The sequence below is a fragment of the Sminthopsis crassicaudata genome, chromosome 3, assembly GCF_048593235.1.
Source record: "Sminthopsis crassicaudata isolate SCR6 chromosome 3, ASM4859323v1, whole genome shotgun sequence".
Classification (NCBI taxonomy): Eukaryota; Metazoa; Chordata; class Mammalia; order Dasyuromorphia; family Dasyuridae; genus Sminthopsis; species Sminthopsis crassicaudata.
The window spans coordinates 84,172,555-84,190,434 of NC_133619.1; the positions used below are offsets into that span (position 1 = coordinate 84,172,555).

The window sequence follows — 17,880 nt, forward strand, 5'->3', positions numbered from 1 at the left end:
TCCTTACTTAAAAAAGAAATGTAATTTGCTAAAAAGGGATCTAGTTGAGTCTTTATACAACAACAATCATAACTACTGACAGACACAAAGGAACAAGATGCATCAAGCACTCTAAGATCACTAAGATTTTATGGTAAGGTAAAATTACTTCTGCTTTGAAAGGAAAACCTTATCACAGGAAAAAGAACATTATTTCAATAACACATCAAATCTTTGGGCATAACTACACTAAATATGGCTATTTGCCAGTTTCTAGCTGATTTTGTTAAAGGAAAAAAATGTTTACTGCAGCCATACTACATGTTCTTTCTTCCACAGAATTCCACTCACAAATCAAAGGCTAGAAAACAAATTTCCCCAAATAAGCCCTTTATACTACTAAAAATCATGGCTAGAACTAGCAATTAATTCAAAGATTGTTAGACCTGCTTGAGGGTAACACGATGAATTATATATAAATAAGGTTCTTGATTATGAGAAGTCAGTGCAGTCAGCTTAATCTCATAACCAAGAATGCCTCAGAACCTCTACTACTATATGAAAGAAACCTGCTATTTCTAAACCTTTGGACAATATCCCAAGAACTGCTTCAGTTTTTTAAGAATGCATGTCAACTAAGATATTTAAAATATTACAGATAATACCTCCATTACAATGAGAAAATATCCTACAAAGCTCTTGATTCCAGATAAAGCCAATCAACTTAAGTCCCCATTGGTTTGCTATGCAATTGTTTTATGTCATGTATGATCCTTCATGACCCCCATTTAGGGCAAAACTATACTGGATACTGGGTCAGTTTATCATTTCCTTCTTCAGCTCATTTTACAGATAAGAAAGCTGAGGCAAACAAGGTTAAGTGACTTGCCCAGGATCACACAGCTAGTGAATGTCTGAAGCCACATCTGAACTCAAATAGATGAGTTTTTCTGACTCCAGTCCTAGCACTCCATCCACTGTGTCAATTCCTATTGGTATCATCACCTACTATGTCCTCCTTTGAAATAACAATGATATCCAAAAGCAATCCCAGTAGACTTTGGATAGAAAATACCATCTGCATCCAGAAAAAGAACTAAGGAGACCGAATGTAAATTACATACTATGTTTATTTCTTTTTCCTGTTTCTGGTTTTTTTGTTTTTTGGTTTTTTTTTAATTTCTCTCATGGCTTTTCCCTTTTGTTGATTTTCTCTCTCAACATGATTCATAAAGCAATGTGTATTAAAAATAAATAAATTTACTAGGAAAAAAATAAAGAAATAATATTCATGATTCTCTTCAGTCAGTTATCATAAAACATATTCACCTGGGGGCCGCTAGGTGCCTCAGTGAATAGAGTACCAGCCCTGAAGTCAAGAGGACCTAAGTACAAATCCGAGTTAAATTGCTAACAGACACAGTGGCAAATGGTAGAACCAGGATTCAAACCAGGTCCTTGGACTCCAAATTTAATTCACCACAGGGCAGCTTGGTAGTGAAGGAGATAAAGCACCAGACTTAGAATCAGAAAGATTTGAATTCAAAATCAGCTTCCAGCATTTACTACCTGTGTGACTCCCTATTGAACTCAGTTTCTCTTTTGTAAAATGGGAGCTCAGCAGAGAAGGAAATACAAAGTATTCTTAGTATCTTTGACAAGAAAATCTCATGGACAAAAGTCCATGGGGTCATAGACTCAGACACGACTGAACGACTCTCTAACAACTATCTCACAAAATATGACTACCTGGTATGTCTAAGATCCCTTCAAATTCTTATTAGATTACCTAAATCACTTCATCTAGGAAGACAACCCTTTAAATAGGTGACAAATAGTTAAATGTCTATAGCAACATGTAACAGTAAATATATATATACATATCTCCTATGTTCAGTAACCAAAACTAACCACTAAAAGTAATTTCAAAAACTTTAACAGCACCAAACAGTACCAGTACATCTTCACATAAATGAATCATACAAAATTCAAACTCAGTTCACACTATCTCTGAGCAGAACAATTACAATTTCTTCTCTAACTAATCTCTCTCTAATTCTTTCTAAATTTTGCTGCCAAAATAATCATTCTTAAAACTTTCAGTTCCTTGCTGCCTAGCAAAAAAAAAAAAAAAAAAAAAAAAAAAAAAAAAAAAAGTCCTGAATCCTTAATTTGTCATTTCAGCACCTTAAAAGTCTGGATGAAATTGCCTTTCTTGCCATATCACTCATTATTCCTCTTCCCTCTTCTATTCACCCAATCAACCTGTCATGTCCTAAACTCAGACTTTATTTTCTTTTTTCCAATTCTTTGCTCATGCTTGTTCTCCAGACTTGGGATGTATTATTTCCCCAATCATCTCCAACAAGTGAAATTCTACCTGTCCAACAAGGAACAGGCTCAAATGCCTTCTCCTACATATGGGCTTGCCAGAGTACTCCAGTTAAAAGCAATCTCCCCCTTCCTTTCAATTGTTTTGATATTTAATCTATACCTCTTTTATAACATTCACATTCTGCTTTGCATTAAATTTATTACTTTACAACTTAGTTCTATGAAGTACCCTTTACCTCTACTTAATAAAATCTGTAGCAACAGTAGCAAAGTAACAGAGAAAGAAGCAGTGAATATTAAGAATAACTATTAGCTTAGCTGTTATTATTTTATATTTGAGACTCTAATCCAATGACCAATGTTTAGAGAGTAATAATATCTAGCATTTACATAATGCCTTAAGGTGTACAAAGAACTTAAAAAGTACTTCATCTGATATTCACAACCCTAGGAGATAAATGCTATTATTATTCTCACTTTACAGATGAGGAAACAGACTGAGAAAGGTTAAGTGAATAGCCCCAGTTCATACAGCTAGTAATTATCTGAGGCTGGATTGGAACTCAGATCTTCCCGACTCCATGCTCAGTGCTCTATGCACTGGACCATCTCACTGCCTCCAGGATTAAAGGAACTAAAAGCACAGCAATTTTAACAGTCTTGCCATAAAGGAAATCAGAAGAAAGAAGAAAATTATAGTTAATTAGAAAGCTAGCAAACAATAAAGAAACTAGAAATGGTAGTTCTATTGTGTGTCCAAAGGCAAGAACTTTTCATGGTATATTTAGTCATAATAATAGTAAGCATGTACACAGCACTTTCCATATCTCGTGACATCTGATCATTAGACACTGAAATACTCCTAAGTATTTGCAAAAAGCCTACCACAAAAATAACTGCAGCTTATGGGCCAACATCTGTTGTAGGCTATGAAAAAGAAATTCTATAAAGAAATTCAGAGAAATTCTATGAATAAGTCAATAAGATTCAAATCAATGCATGCTTTGATAATCAGTTATTTCAATATAAAGATGAACATAGGGAAAGTTAGTGGCAAATACTTGAAATATGGTTTAGAAGAAAAGACCTGTGAGAGGGCAGCTAGTTGGTGCAATGGATAGAGCACCAGCCCTGAAGTTAGGAAGACTGAGTTGAAAAATCTAGCCTCAGACACTTAACTCTTCCTAACTGTGTGATCCTGGGCAAGTTATTTAACTCCAATTGCCTCAACAAAAAACAACAACAACAACAACAACAACAACAAAAACACCCTGAGAACTATTATAGCAATGTCACCCTTATATATTTAAAATGCTCTCTCAATCAATCAAGAAGCATTAATATGTAACAGATACTAAGGATACAAAGAAAAAGCAAAAACACCCTTTACCCTCTATAAATTTATTCTCCAGTCAGGAAGACAATATTATACATAAAGAAGTATATATAAAAGACATATAGAGGAGACAAGAGTCAACCTTAAAGAAGGTTTTCAAAGCTGAGTCAAAGTGTCCAGGGGCAAACTGGGAGAGGTTTTCTGGCAGAGGATGGAGTCTGAGCTGAATCCTGAAGGAGGGAAAGAATTAGGCAATGGAACAATAAGTAACAGATGTCAGATGGGGGCACTGTGTATAAGATACAGGACATAGACAATTTGACTGAACTGAAAGGAGGAAAGTAATGTCTAAGAAACCTAGAATGATAGGGAAGGGACAGATGGTAAATTTAAATGACAAAGAATTAGTTTTAAATCCTGGCTGTCAGGGGGAGCTAGTAACTTGATTAAGAAAGAGGACATGATCGGATCTGTGCTTTAAGAAAATCACCCTAATAAATACGTGAAGGATAGAATGAAGTGAAGAAAATAAATTTTTTTTAAAAAGAATCTGATTATATTTCAGAAGACAGGAATTTTCTCAAACATCAAGTCCTCATCTCCACAGTAAGTTAGGAGAGAAAACATCCAAGGGCAATACCAATTTAATAAATAAACATGGTGGTAAAATCTTATAGAGTACAAGAGTGGAGGCGTGTGAACAGAATTATTTCAAGAAACACTGAGATGCAGTGGAGGGAAAAGAAAGTTTAAAGAAAATTGGCAAAAGATCTACCTAAAGGATCACCCTAAGGGCATTTTAAAGTGAAACTGGAAGAAAACCAAGTAGATAGAAAAAGTCCAGATTATGCTGAGATTGGATGAACAATCCACGAAGTTTGTACACTAGTATAAAATTGGACAGACACTGCGAATAGTAAAGTTGGATATGAAATTGAACAGATAAAGGAGAACAGGATGAATTGCCCTATTTCAAAAATGCACAGATCTTTTTAATAAAGAAAATGATCCCAAGTTTCTTTCTGAAAAATAAAAATCATCTTCTTAAGACCACCACTTTTACAATGATGTTGTGTAGATGGGTCAGGGCATTCTATTGGAAGGGAGACAGGAATGGAGGGAAATAGTAAAAATCCACAAAATTTTTTTTCCAAAATTTTTGGCACTATCAAAAGCAGCAGAGGGGTTCCACTGAGTCTGGAACATCACACTTATGAAGATGATTTCTAAGGAATTGGAAATAGTACTGAAGAAGCAAAGGTCGAAAAGCAGCTAGATAGCACCATTTTACACAGACGAGGTCTGTTAGAATCAAGTCTAAAAGCAATTTAAAAACGGATCATGCCAAAGGAAAGGAAAAAAAAAAAATCTGACAATCAGATTATTGTAATCATCTTACAAAAGTGACAGAGAACATGAATACCTATCAATCCATGTATCTACTTTCTGACCTACAGAAAATATGTATTAAAATAATCTTCAGATGCACCCTTGATGTAAAATTCAGAAGAGAACATAAAGGCTATGCCCAACAGTTACGTTCTATAATAGACCATATCTTTATAGTTACACAACTGACTGAAAGGTTCAGAAAGCACGAGAGTCTATCTTTCTTATAACTTGACTCTAAAAAAGCATTTGATTCAGAAGAGTAAACTATCACTTTAAAGTCTCTTCATCAACAAGATATCTCCCAGGAATAAGTCAAAAATATACTGGATTCTTTGAAAGATATAAATACATAGTTAACTTTGTTTGATGGCCCACTGATCAGCAATATCAAGCAAAGCATAGAGATTTTTTTTCAATGACAAGATCATCCAGAAGCTGTTTGTAAATTGTGTGATATTTAAAGCATCAAACCCTATCTCTGAGACTTATAAATGAGGTTCATAATCACTCAAAAGAACTTAACTATCCACATAGGAAAAAACTAAGTGGAGAAAGAAAGTCCAAATTATGCTAGGAGGTTGAAAGAACCACCTACAAAGTTTGTACATTAGTATAAACTTGGACAGACACTGCAAATGGTATAGTAAAGTTGAGTTTGCAATTGAACAGACAGAGGAAAACAGGATGAGTTGTCCTATTTCAAAAATGCACAAATCTTTTAATAAAGAAAGGAAATTACCCCAAGATTTTTTCTGAAATAAGTCATCTTTTTAAAACCAATATTTTTAGAGTGATGATGTGTGGCCAAGTCACCACATACTAGTCAATGAAGAATTGAAATTGGGGATCTCCAAATGGAAACAAGAGAAGACCATTTGGGGGAGAGGGAGGAAGAGAAGGAGTACATAGGAGAAAAGATGTAATGGATATGTGAGATATGTAAGATTGGAAAAGGGCTGGTCATGTAGCAAGAACAAATGAGAAGTGATGGACAGCCCATGTATTCCACTAATATCAATGCAGTGCCAAGCCAATGAGAGGTAGGCTTTCAACAAATAGAGTGTATTTCTTATAGGAGATCTACAGAAAGAGACTGAAAGGGGGATGAGGAACATAAATGTGGTATGTTCCTCATCCTTAAAGGGAATACCTATAGTGAAGGCTTCACAGTTCCAATGAAGTATGTCTTATTATATGCTCCTTGAAGGCAGAGTTCCTATCTTCTTCACCATGACATCTCCTGTGACTAATATAGTGTCTTAAACATAACATGGATGAGAAGCTATTAGCAATGCTGAAGGATTACCATAGAAGCCAATGAGGTAACAAATAAAGATCTTGAAAACTGAAAGTGGTCTGATATTCAAAAACCACAAGAGTAAGAAACAAGATTATAAGCACTCCAGGTAGGTGAAAAACAATGTTCAGTTTTTTAACAAGAAGAAAACAGGGTACTGATACTGTATGTGAAGCTTGTGATTCACTGCTGTTCTCTCCACCCAACAAAAAGAAATACTATTCCTTCCTTTAAGGGGAAGGAGGAGTCATCAAGACTTACTTCAAACTCTTGAGTAGATCAACTTTCCAAGAATTCTACTGTTAAGGAGCAGACCATGCCACCCCAATCTACCTTCCTTTATGCTGCTCCTCAGTAGTTGGTTTTACCACCCCAGTTCCAAGTAGCAGGTCTGTAATGCTTTCTCCCAAACCCACAGTCCATTTTAGTTAGCCTTCCTCCTCTACAGGTGAAATTTCAATCTCTGGGGCCATTCACTGGGTGCTCTGGAACTATATTCTCAAATTCCTCTAAAAGCTCTAACTTTTCAACCTATTTGACTTTTAAGAGATTCTTTTTCATGAACAGTTTGACCTGGAAGGGCACTGAGGTCTTTTACAGCTCTAAAATTCTGTGATATCTTCTTACTTTAAATGAAACTTCATTCTCTCCTTGCAAATCCTTTGCAAACATCTCTGCTGGCAATCACTAAAGGTTCTGACTCTTCACAACTCAAGGGCAGAAGAAGAGCCTTCTAAACCATTTTTCTACCATGCTTCCCTCCAAAATGTTTCCCCTTTTGAAGTCCATTGAATTTATACCATTTTCTTCCTACTTTTTTTTTCCTATCATCTAGCAACTTCCAAAAATTTCCAACTTTCTTAATTACTTTAATAAAAGGTTGTTTTCTGCTCTACTCCATCCCATCATCATGTTCAGATCCTTCCCCTTTAAACACATATACTCCTAGTTCTGTTCCTCTGCTCATCCTATTTTCTACATCTAATATTCACCTCTCCACCTCCAGTGGATAAATTCTTACATGTACAAAATAAATGCTTGTTAATTTAAAAAAACAAAAACAAAAAACACTTCCCTACAATTTAAAGCCCATTTCAAATGCAACTTCCCTAAGAATCTTTCCTTGTACTCCACTGAAAACAACATTTCACTTTGGGCCCCAAACAGCTCTTTGATATGTAATTAACATGTGTAATTTATCTCATATATTACAGTTCTCTTGTAATCATTTCTTATCCTACTAAAAGTTCCATGAATACAGCAGCCCTGCACATAACAATACTTAATAGTTGGATTTCAATGTCACAAAAAAAAAAGTAAGCATTCGATATGTTTGTATGTTATACAGCATTTATATCTTCATTTTTACTATCCAAAGGAGAATACTTCACAAGCTGAGAACTAACACTGGGCATTTTCTAATTTGTTCATGATAATAATTGTTTGCATTTGTACAGCGAGTTACTATTTAAAAAACAAACAAACCATTTCCCAAACAATAACTCTAAGAGGTAGCTGATATCAGCAATATTAATCCTCCTCAGGGATCAAGAAGGAAAAGCCATTTGCCAAAGATCTTAACTCCAAATCCACTGCTGCCTCTTAATCAATACATTTTAAAACTAAGAAAAAAAAGTGTTAGATACACTTTTCATAAGAGGTTAAAAATTATCCAGCTTTAAATACTGGAAATTTGATAAATGTTTTCTGTCTAAAGTGTACAATTTAGCTGGAAATACCCTTAAAGAAATTATTTTTTTAAAAAACTGCTAAAATAATCAAAAGCATGTTAAATATTTAAAATACTTTAGTAGGAGCTACAACTTTAAAAAAGCATGTAATTTTTTATTCAAAAAATTATGTGAAAATCCTAATTAGGATCACTTGGGATGATCATTAGCTAAATTGGTTTTAGATATTTAAATGATTTTAAATCATTCTGTCCAACAGAATATAAAAAGGTTTTATGCAAACTATTTTTCATTTTTATTTATTCCTTGGAATGCTTGTATAAATTAAAAGACTTTTCTCAACTAACTTGCATTTAGGGAAACTGAATCATAAATGTATTATTTCATAGTAGTACCTTAGAGCAAAGCAGGAATACTATGCACACAGAACAAGTGCTATATAAATGCAAATTAAATCCATAGACTAAAAAGAAAATTCAAGTGGTAAAAATCTGAATACCTGGTTGTGCCCAGGGCTGCTGAGAGAGAGTATACTTGGGACCTCCCTGATTGGCCATTGTTTTTAATGCTGAAACCTAGTGAAAGAGACAAAAAAAAAAAAAAAGAAAGTTTTTATTTCACTGACAACCAATTAAACCGGTATTGTTCTCAAAGGATAAATAATATAAGACAACACCATTAAAACATAACAAGAAACAAATATTCCTGCACTAAAAAATATCTTGTTTTCTATTTCTATAGTTAATAAAATCCTCAGTAAAAACTCTTTTGTGATTTGGGGGAGGGGAGAGAGAGAAATTTTTCTTAAAATATAGTTGTTAGATGATGTTATTTTACCATAACAATGCCATGGTCCTGAAGGAATTTATCTGAATTACTATTACTCTCATAAACAACTCAGGAAAGATCCAAACTGAAGTCAAACAGAGCCATAAAAAGACTAACAGACTAAAAAGAAGAGTCAGCATCTTACGTCATTATTCATTGCCATTAAGAAAACTTCATCCTAAGAAGCCAGAAGGCAATGAGGATGCTCTGAATACTTCCAGGATAGATTTTTTTTCTTGCACATGGAACTAATTTCCCTAATAAGCCACAAGACAGTTGAACAACACACCCCTCCCGCTTGCCCCCTCCTCCCAAAAAAGGTTACTTGATTAATCCCAACCAGAGGTATAAACTAAATAAGCATGAACATTTCTGAAAACTTTTACTGGGATAAGCTACTGAAAAACAAAACTTTTCTTTAATAACACAGAGAAAGTAAGCAAAAAAAAATATGTTTAGCTACTGAGGAAGCACTAGCTTTAACAATGAATTACATATAAACTTTAGAGAACTGGCAAAAATAAAGCTTAACCTGAACCACCCAAAGCCTGAGAACTATTACCATAATCAATTCTAAAAGAGCACTTGTAGAGAAGTATCTGTGGTTTTTACCTGTCTGCTGCTTGCTTCTATTTGATTATAAGTTCCCTGAAGGAAGACAATGTTTACAGCTCAAATGCTTTTAACAAGTATTTTTACTAGCAAAATTGTTTAATAAAAATGTCACTGATTCGTATTGTTTTCATTTCAAATCTGACATCTGAAACAGGATGAAATTTATTTAGTAAAAGAGATCTTGTTAAGCAAATAAATAAAATCTTAAAAGAGTATTAAACCTGCCTGAAAAAAGTGTTATTAAAGACTAGTTGTTTGATTGGAAATGAATGTTGTTCAATATAAGATTATTTTATCTACTAAGCAGCTCCAATAGCCGAACTACCTTACTTTGGTGAGTCAGACTTTGAAATGGTTAGGGTTTTTTTTTTTTAATCCAATCAATATAAAGACTTAACTAATTCATGCTGGTCTTCTTTACAATAGGTCTAAATTACTGGGTTGTCATTGTAAATCGATATAAAGTCAACAAATATCCATTAAACACCTATTATAAGCCCAGATACTGTATGCCAAGCACCAAGAACACAAGAAAGACAAAAAGCACCCCAGTCTGCACTCCTCAGAGTATAATGAGATAGCATGCAAATAATCAAACTCAAAAATAAATAAATAAACAGATAGATATAAATAAATAAATGAATGAATAAATAAATAAATAAAGCCAAATAGAAGCAATTATAGGTAATCTCAAAAGAAAAGCCCTAAGATTAAGGAAGACAGGGAAAGACTTCTTGTAGAGGCTGGGAGGGAGTTTAATTAGGACTGAAGGGAAGCCCAACAAGCCAGGAGATAAGAGATGAAAAGGAAGAAATCTACAGGTATAGAGGACAGCCAGTGAAAATGATGGCCAGAGTCAAAAGATGGCAATGTTGCACTCTAAGAACAATAAAGAGATGTGTATCACTGAGTTAAAGAGTATTTAGAGGTAATTAAGATACAAGAAGAGTGGAAAAAAAATAGAAATGAAGAACTTTAAAAGACTTTTACGTTTGATCCTAGGGGCAATATTGGAGTGAACAAAAAGGGTAATTATAGACTTGGGCTTTAAAAAGACAAATTTGATAACTAAGTGGAGGATGGACTAGAGTGGGGAAAGACCTGAGGCAGAGACCAAGCAGCAAGTTACAGCCTAAAGTTTAGGAAAGAGATGACGGGGGTCTGAATAAGGATAATATCAGTGTCAGAGCAGATAAGTGAGTGTATACAAGAGTTGTTAGGAAGGTAGACAAGACAGCTCTTGGCAACAAACTAAAGATGAAGAGAATGAGAAATCCAGGTTTCAAAGCTAATGACTGTACAAAAATTTTCCAATCTTGGCTTATGGATTATTTCAAACTATTAAAAAAAAAACAATAAAATTTCCACATAACAATCAAATTTTGGCTAATTCTTAGAGTCTATTTTGAAGAGATTTGAGTACTACAATACCTAGGATAGTATTACCCAGTAAGTACCTGTGAGCCAGGATGGGAGAGAATTCCAGAACAGTAAAATAATAAACAGACTTTGCTATTTCTATTTTGTTTTTCCAAGAAAGAACAGTAAGAGTATTCATTAAATGAAATGGAGAACAATGAATAAATTAGAAGTTCTCTTTTTCAATCAAGTGTAATATGGCATAATAAGCATTAGTTTCTCCATTTGTGAAATGAAAAACATTACCTGATTAACTACAACTGATAGTAGAATGGCAGGGCTAAGAATCATACCAAAGATTCTTAAACACACAATATGTCTCTAACTCTCCTAGAACCATACTCTATGCATTAAACTATATTGGTTCATACTAAGAAAGCTCCTACTTAAAAAAGGGAACTCAATCTGAACTTAAGGTGAAAAGATGAGGATATATGTTGAGCTATTTATGTCCAGTATCACCTGGCATTTTTTTAATGCACACTCAAATAAGAGATGAAATGTGCTTCTTTTACTTACCAAAACCTCATTCACAACTCTTGCAGTCATTCATAACAAAAGTAAAACAGTTTTTGTAAAATGTCAATTGTGTCAGAAGAGACACAAGACTTTAATTTTTGCAAATAAAAAAAAAAAAAGCTTTTTCAGTTCACATTTATGGAAAGTTCTTTGAAAGATGGATTGCTTTGTTGACTTTTGAAAACAAAAGCTCTAGCTGTCAAGAAAATGTGAAAGTTGATTTTAGAGCTTTCATTATTTTCCTCTGCAGTACATTATTTTAACATTTGTCATGTAGAAATAAAATATGCAGGAAAAAATACAAAGGCACATCACCTTAAGGTATCAGAAATGTCATACAAACTCTAGTGGTGAGTTATGAGTTATATAACTATTCTTCATTAAACAAATTTGTTTCTTTTTTGGCCAAAGGCATTTTTTTTTAATGCACAAATCCAAATTCAATATACAGCAGCAACACTTTGTAAAAAGAAACAAACAAACAAACAAAAAAGTACTGACTAATATTCTTAGTAGGAACACAATGAATCACAATGAATATATTATAAGAGTGGTGAGGAATCAGGATTAGGGGAAAACTGTATGGGGCAAAGACAGAAGAGGTAAAGTCAAATGAAAAATAATTCAAATGCCGAGATTAGCCATTACTCCATGTTTTCACAATCCCAAAGCATAGTGGGTGAGAGAGGATTGTAATAGCACTGAGAGAAATAAACCCTGCTGAGGTTCAACTGGGGTGCAGCAAAGTCTAGGGAGAAGCATTTTGTTATAGCACAAGTTAAAAATTCCCTATACAATGCTCTATTTTACTTCAAAATTTTTAGTTATCTAGGACCTTACCAAATATTTATAATGGCTGAAATTTCATTCAGTTTACGCTAAGGCCTCTTTCTCAACTAAATGAATCAATGAATTCACACTTTTAACATATGTTCATTTCTAAAATGCTATAGTATATCATCTTTGAGTCTTGGAGATTTCAATAACATTCATAAATACTTCCTTCAGAAGCTTTATCTTATTCCACAAGATGGCTAAAAGTTTTGGGTTTTTTTACTTTTTTTTCCTCTATCAGGCCAAAAAATAAGCCTAAAACTAAAACTATGGAACATTAATCAATACTGGCTATCACTTAGGATTAAGATAGACATTCTGCCAAAAAGGTGTCTAATACTGTTCTACGCTGACTCAATACAATATTATAACTCCTATGAAAATTGTATTTCACACGTCAGTTTTAAATGCTTCTGCTATCACTTTATCATCAAAAGTGACACAAAACAATAATTGGAATCTCTTCATTTGATATGAATGTTACCTAATTCCATAATCCAAAATCTAAGATTGTGTTGAAATCAACTAACGGGGTAAAGCACCATCAGAGATCAGCAAATTATTTGACTGTGATTCCTCTGACGTTTCTGTTATCAATCTAATGGTTTGATTTTTAAAAATGATGGCTTCCTAGACATTGGGTGAATATGGCAACAATCACACACAATCACCCACAGATGCATCTGGTTTTTAGTTGTTTCATGTGTTAATGTCTTGCCTTTCCAATTAGACTGATAATTCTTTGGCAGCTGGACCACATCTGCCTTCTACTAAGCCCAAATTAATTAGAACAGTTCTCTATATAATACACTGCACTTACATAACACAGGAGGGTTTATAAAATACTTCTCAAATATTCTTTCATATATATCTCAATCTCCTGTTGCATTGTGCCCACCCATTTAAAGGATCCTTACAGCTATGATCTAACAACAATACTGATTGACAGCAGCTCATATGTTGTTATATATTTTAAATAGATATATTTAATGTATGACTATAGTTATTAGCATACAGAATATATGTATCTTGGTATAAAATCTTCAATTATCCAAGCCAAATGGAAAGGAAGAGTGACATCAGTGTCTAGTAATGTCCCAAAGTGGGATGAGATGAGCTGGCTCAGGCAAAAGACTAACAGAAACTGGATCATTTGCTTTGTCAAGGATATACCACAGAGAATTCCTAGTCAGATATGGATTAACCTAGATGATTTTCAAAGACCCTTCCAATCCAATTCTGTGAGTCTTCAATGACAAAGAGAATTTGCAAAAAAACATTCCATTAAAGATTCTAAGAACTCTATCTTTAAGGGAAAAGCTGAAGTCTTGCTACAAATCACTCTATCAGGGAATTAGAAGGGAGTTCAAAAGTCAAAATACAGACGAATTCGCTCTATAACATCTCTGATGATCATCCAGCCTTTATCTGAAGACCTCTCTCCAGTGAGAGGAAATATATCACCCCACTCCCCTTTAAAGCAGCTTTAAGAATTTAAAAGTTTTTCTTTATATGGACCTTAAATATGACTCACCTAAGATTCTTATTTTGGTTCTCTGAAGCTGAGAAGAACAAATATAATCTCTTTTCCCCATTAACAGCCCTTCAAATATTTGAGGACAGCTGTCCTGTCTCTCATAAATTTTCTCTTCTCCAGCTTAAATATTCCCAGTTCCATCAACTGATCCCATGAAAAATTACTTAACAGTAATAGATAATGATTCTAATAATGGATCCAAAACCACATGAATAATCATTGTATGCATAACAGTGAAACTAACTGTAATTAGCTTTGCTAATTAATATTTGTAAATTTTCCTTTAAAATTTTGAAGTATACTAAACTCTTCAAGACAAGTGCTTTAGTAATAGTATGCTGCGAGATTTATAAACTGAAGACATTAAAAGCTAAAAGTTCAAGATTTTTAGTAAAAGTGCCACAAAAGCATGATCAAATACAAGGAAATATGGGGGGAATTAAGGATTATTTTCCAATGACAAAAATGCAGCAACATTTATATACCTTTGACATGAATTCCTCCAGCTGCTCTATAAACAGCTTGGTCTGCTGCTGAATAAACTGCTCACAAGCTGACTTCAGATGTCGGTCTACATCTTTTTTAGAGTCAAGATAGTGTTCTCTTATCTCAGGAGTACCCTTAAAAAGAAGATAACAAATTTCTTCTATTTTTATGTTACTAGAAATCACACACATTAAAATAAACGTAGTTTCCCCCCTCAAAATAAATAGATTCCTCACCTCCAACAAGAACTCTATTAAAGCATTGTTGCTATTCAGCCTAAAAAATCTTGGAACAGTCATAGGGTTCAGGATTTTAAATGCTGCATCTGTGAAACAAAACCACCCATGCTATAAACACATAAACTTTTAGCTAGTACAGTTCCTAAAGAAAAACATGTTTATTTACCACTTCAATGGACAACAAATGCTACTTCTTAACACCAACCACAAAGTAAAAAAAAAAACAACCCAAGTTCAATTTAACCTACTCTACTCAAAGAATAAGGATGGTATGGACATGAATAATGATTATCTTTGTGTATTTTTTAAGTCAGAATTTTAAAATAACTACCAATTGCAATTTGATAATTCTAAGAAAATGGGATAAATGGTGAGTTCTGATTAAAAATGTTATTAGTGACACCTAAACTATATAGTTACCAAATTATGACCTTTAGAGGAATTAATCTGTAGAGTAACAATTGGTATTGGAATACTGAAAGAAAAAACTAATACTTACCAAGCTTCACAGTTACAGACTCTGACTGGCACAAAAATTTACTCATTTGAAATTGAAGAGAATAAAATTATGTGTCAGCCAGGGGAAAAAACACCATAAGGACATATTTAACCCTTAACCTCCAGTCTAACTAGAATCTACTCAAAGTACTAAAGGTCTCATTGATGTTCAAATGCAATAAGCTGTAAGAGTTAGTTATGAGAAGTCAGAGGCTTAAAAGATAAGATAGCAGCATAGAAAGTGACAGAAAGAAAAGACTATTTCTTAGTTTATCTTTGCCCAACAGAAAAAAAGCAAAGTTTCAAACACTTCTAACTGGTTTTTCAGAGACAGAACAGCAGTGTCTTTGACCCATCTGTTAATGAAAGAGAATCTCTGGTGAAGAAAACTCTCAGAACAAAACTTCTTATAGTTACCTAAAAGAATTTCTACAGTAAATGAAGTCATAAGAACTTGTGTTTTGAATGTATTAATTTTTGTGGAAAATAGGCTCCAAGCCAAATTCTGTCAAAAAATTTAGGGATGTTAATGTTTATTATACCCTCGTTAATTATAGTTAATAATTCATCATGCAAAGAATCAGAAACAAATAGCAACAATTTACAAACTAGAAAGAATGGAAGAGTAATGTAATCTTATGCTTCCCAATTCTATCAATTCAAATCCCTCGCAGTAACAGTATTGTTAAAATACCTAATAATAAAAAGAAACAATTTAATTATCTAAGAGAATCAATAGTTAGGTATCAGTATGTAATCTGAATACTGATAGAAATTCGTATAATCATAATAGTAATAAAGATAATCCAATTCAACAAATTATTAAGTACCTTTTTTTTTTTTAAGACATTATTCTAGAAGTTGGGGATTCAGAGACAAAAATTTTAAAACCTGCTGTAAGGTAGTTTATATTCTACTGACATGATGATGTGCTACAATACCAGGAAATATTTGAGGAAGTTGGAAAGAGCACCAAAAACCTAAGTCTAAGGAAAGGTTTCTGTTTACAAATGGCAGAGGTGAGGAGGGAGTATGTTCAAAGAACAGGAGATAAGCTGTGCCTATATAGCCAAGGAGAGTGGCTTTAAAGAATACCAAGTGAATGAAGAGATGTAATGTACAATAAACAGACTGACTAAAACCAGATGAAGAAGGACTTTAAATGATGAGCAAATGAGCTTGCGTTATTTCTTCTAGGCAATAAGAGCCACTGAAGTTTTTTTTGGAATCAACAAACTTGTGCTTTAAGACAGTCAGAGCTATACTTTAGGAAGATTATTTTGGCAGCTGCATGGAAAAAGGCCTGGAAATGAGAAAGACTAGAAATCATGAGTGAATAAGAGACTGTGGCAATGGTCTAGACAAGGGTATTGAAAGTTTGAATTACAGTGGTGGGTGACTATGTGAAGAGAGAAAAAGACAAACAGAAGGAGAAAGGAACAGAGGAAAAAGAGAGAAAGAGAGATTTTACAGAGAAGAATCAATAAAACTTAGAAGTGATTAGATATTGAAGGAAAGATATAAAGAGCAAAATCAAGGATGCCTCCAAAACTACAAACTTTGGTGACTACTTAAGAGAAGTGGGAATATATTTAGAGGAGAGTTCCATTCTGGAGATGCTGCATATAAAGAAGATGAACATTAGCTTGTTTCCCCACACCTACAATACCTGAAACAAAAGACACCCATTGTATCAGAAAGTAAGTTTTTTAGGTACAAAAGAAATTATAATAGAACCTTTAATAATAGCACTTTTTAATAACAAAGATTTAGCTATACAACAGATTAAATCATAAGCCAAAAATATAAATGGATCTCCATATCAGAGTTTAACTCCTTAACCTCAACCACTCTCCTTTTCGCATCAAATTATCCTACCTCCCATTTGCTAAGATGGAAGCCAGCCAATGTTAGCTTCTTCAATGTTTATTTAAATTTCTATTCTGTGTAAGGATGCTATGAATTATAAATAAAAAGGGAACAACCACCATTCCCTGTTCCCAAGGAGTTTGTTTCAATGGATAGAAAGACATATAACTTTCAGACTACTGTCCACTCCATCAGAGCTGTCAAACTTAGGAAGGCCTAAACCAGATTAAAATGTTACTGGAAAATGTCTAACAATAACAACAACAAAAAAAACCAAAACAAACACAATGAAACAATGTTAATTTGCAGTTTTTTAAGTCAATGTGAAATCTGCAAGGATCCACTTCTGCTTAATTTTGACACTCTACACGTTCTACACTCTAATCTAACCTATCTATTTTTCATAAATCTTCACTTGCAAGCCTTCACTTATAACCAATTCCTCACAGCTGGAAAGGGCTCTTTTCACATTTTCAATTTATGCCTTCTGACATCTTATCCTATTGTTCAACATTTACCTCTTTTGCTATTTCATTCTGAATTGCCTTCTCAAATCTTCCCAGTTATAAGTAATCTCTCTTCTGACCTCTTATAACACTGCATCTGTTTCATGACCCTATCATATTCTAGGTAATTACTGTATATCAAACAGTATTGCATACTTATGTATGTGCTATATCTCTTTGCTATATTTTGGCCGAAGTTAGGGATCTTACCAAAATTAGCTTTATGTATCTGTCTTATGGCCTAGAAAATGTATTGGAGTTGAATGAATGAATTATTGACTAACCAATTCTTTGATAAGAGAATTAAAGCTATCTACAAATGTTATGTGCTGTCTCTTAAGATTTCAATTTCCCATATACTACCTATCTTTAAGCAGAACCTGGATGACCCCTTATCAGGAGTGTTGTAGAAGGTATTTCCAGTCACACAAAAATTGAATTATGAGCTCTCAGGTTTTTCCCAACTAAGCTTCTTTCATTCTCTTTACTCCATACCTCAAA

The 17,880-nt window shown here is 33.6% G+C and overlaps 1 protein-coding gene across 1 annotated transcript in view; it reads right to left on the bottom strand.

The window, feature by feature from the left end:
- Positions 1-17,880, bottom strand: part of COG3 (component of oligomeric golgi complex 3) — a 61,957-nt gene that overhangs the window by 5,347 nt on the left and 38,730 nt on the right. The window contains exons 18-20 of the mRNA XM_074299126.1: positions 14,504-14,592; positions 14,267-14,401; positions 8,529-8,604 (exon numbers count right to left, since the gene is read on the bottom strand). Of these exons, the coding sequence (XP_074155227.1) occupies positions 8,529-8,604; positions 14,267-14,401; positions 14,504-14,592 (300 nt within the window). The remainder of the gene's footprint in view (positions 1-8,528; positions 8,605-14,266; positions 14,402-14,503; positions 14,593-17,880) is intronic.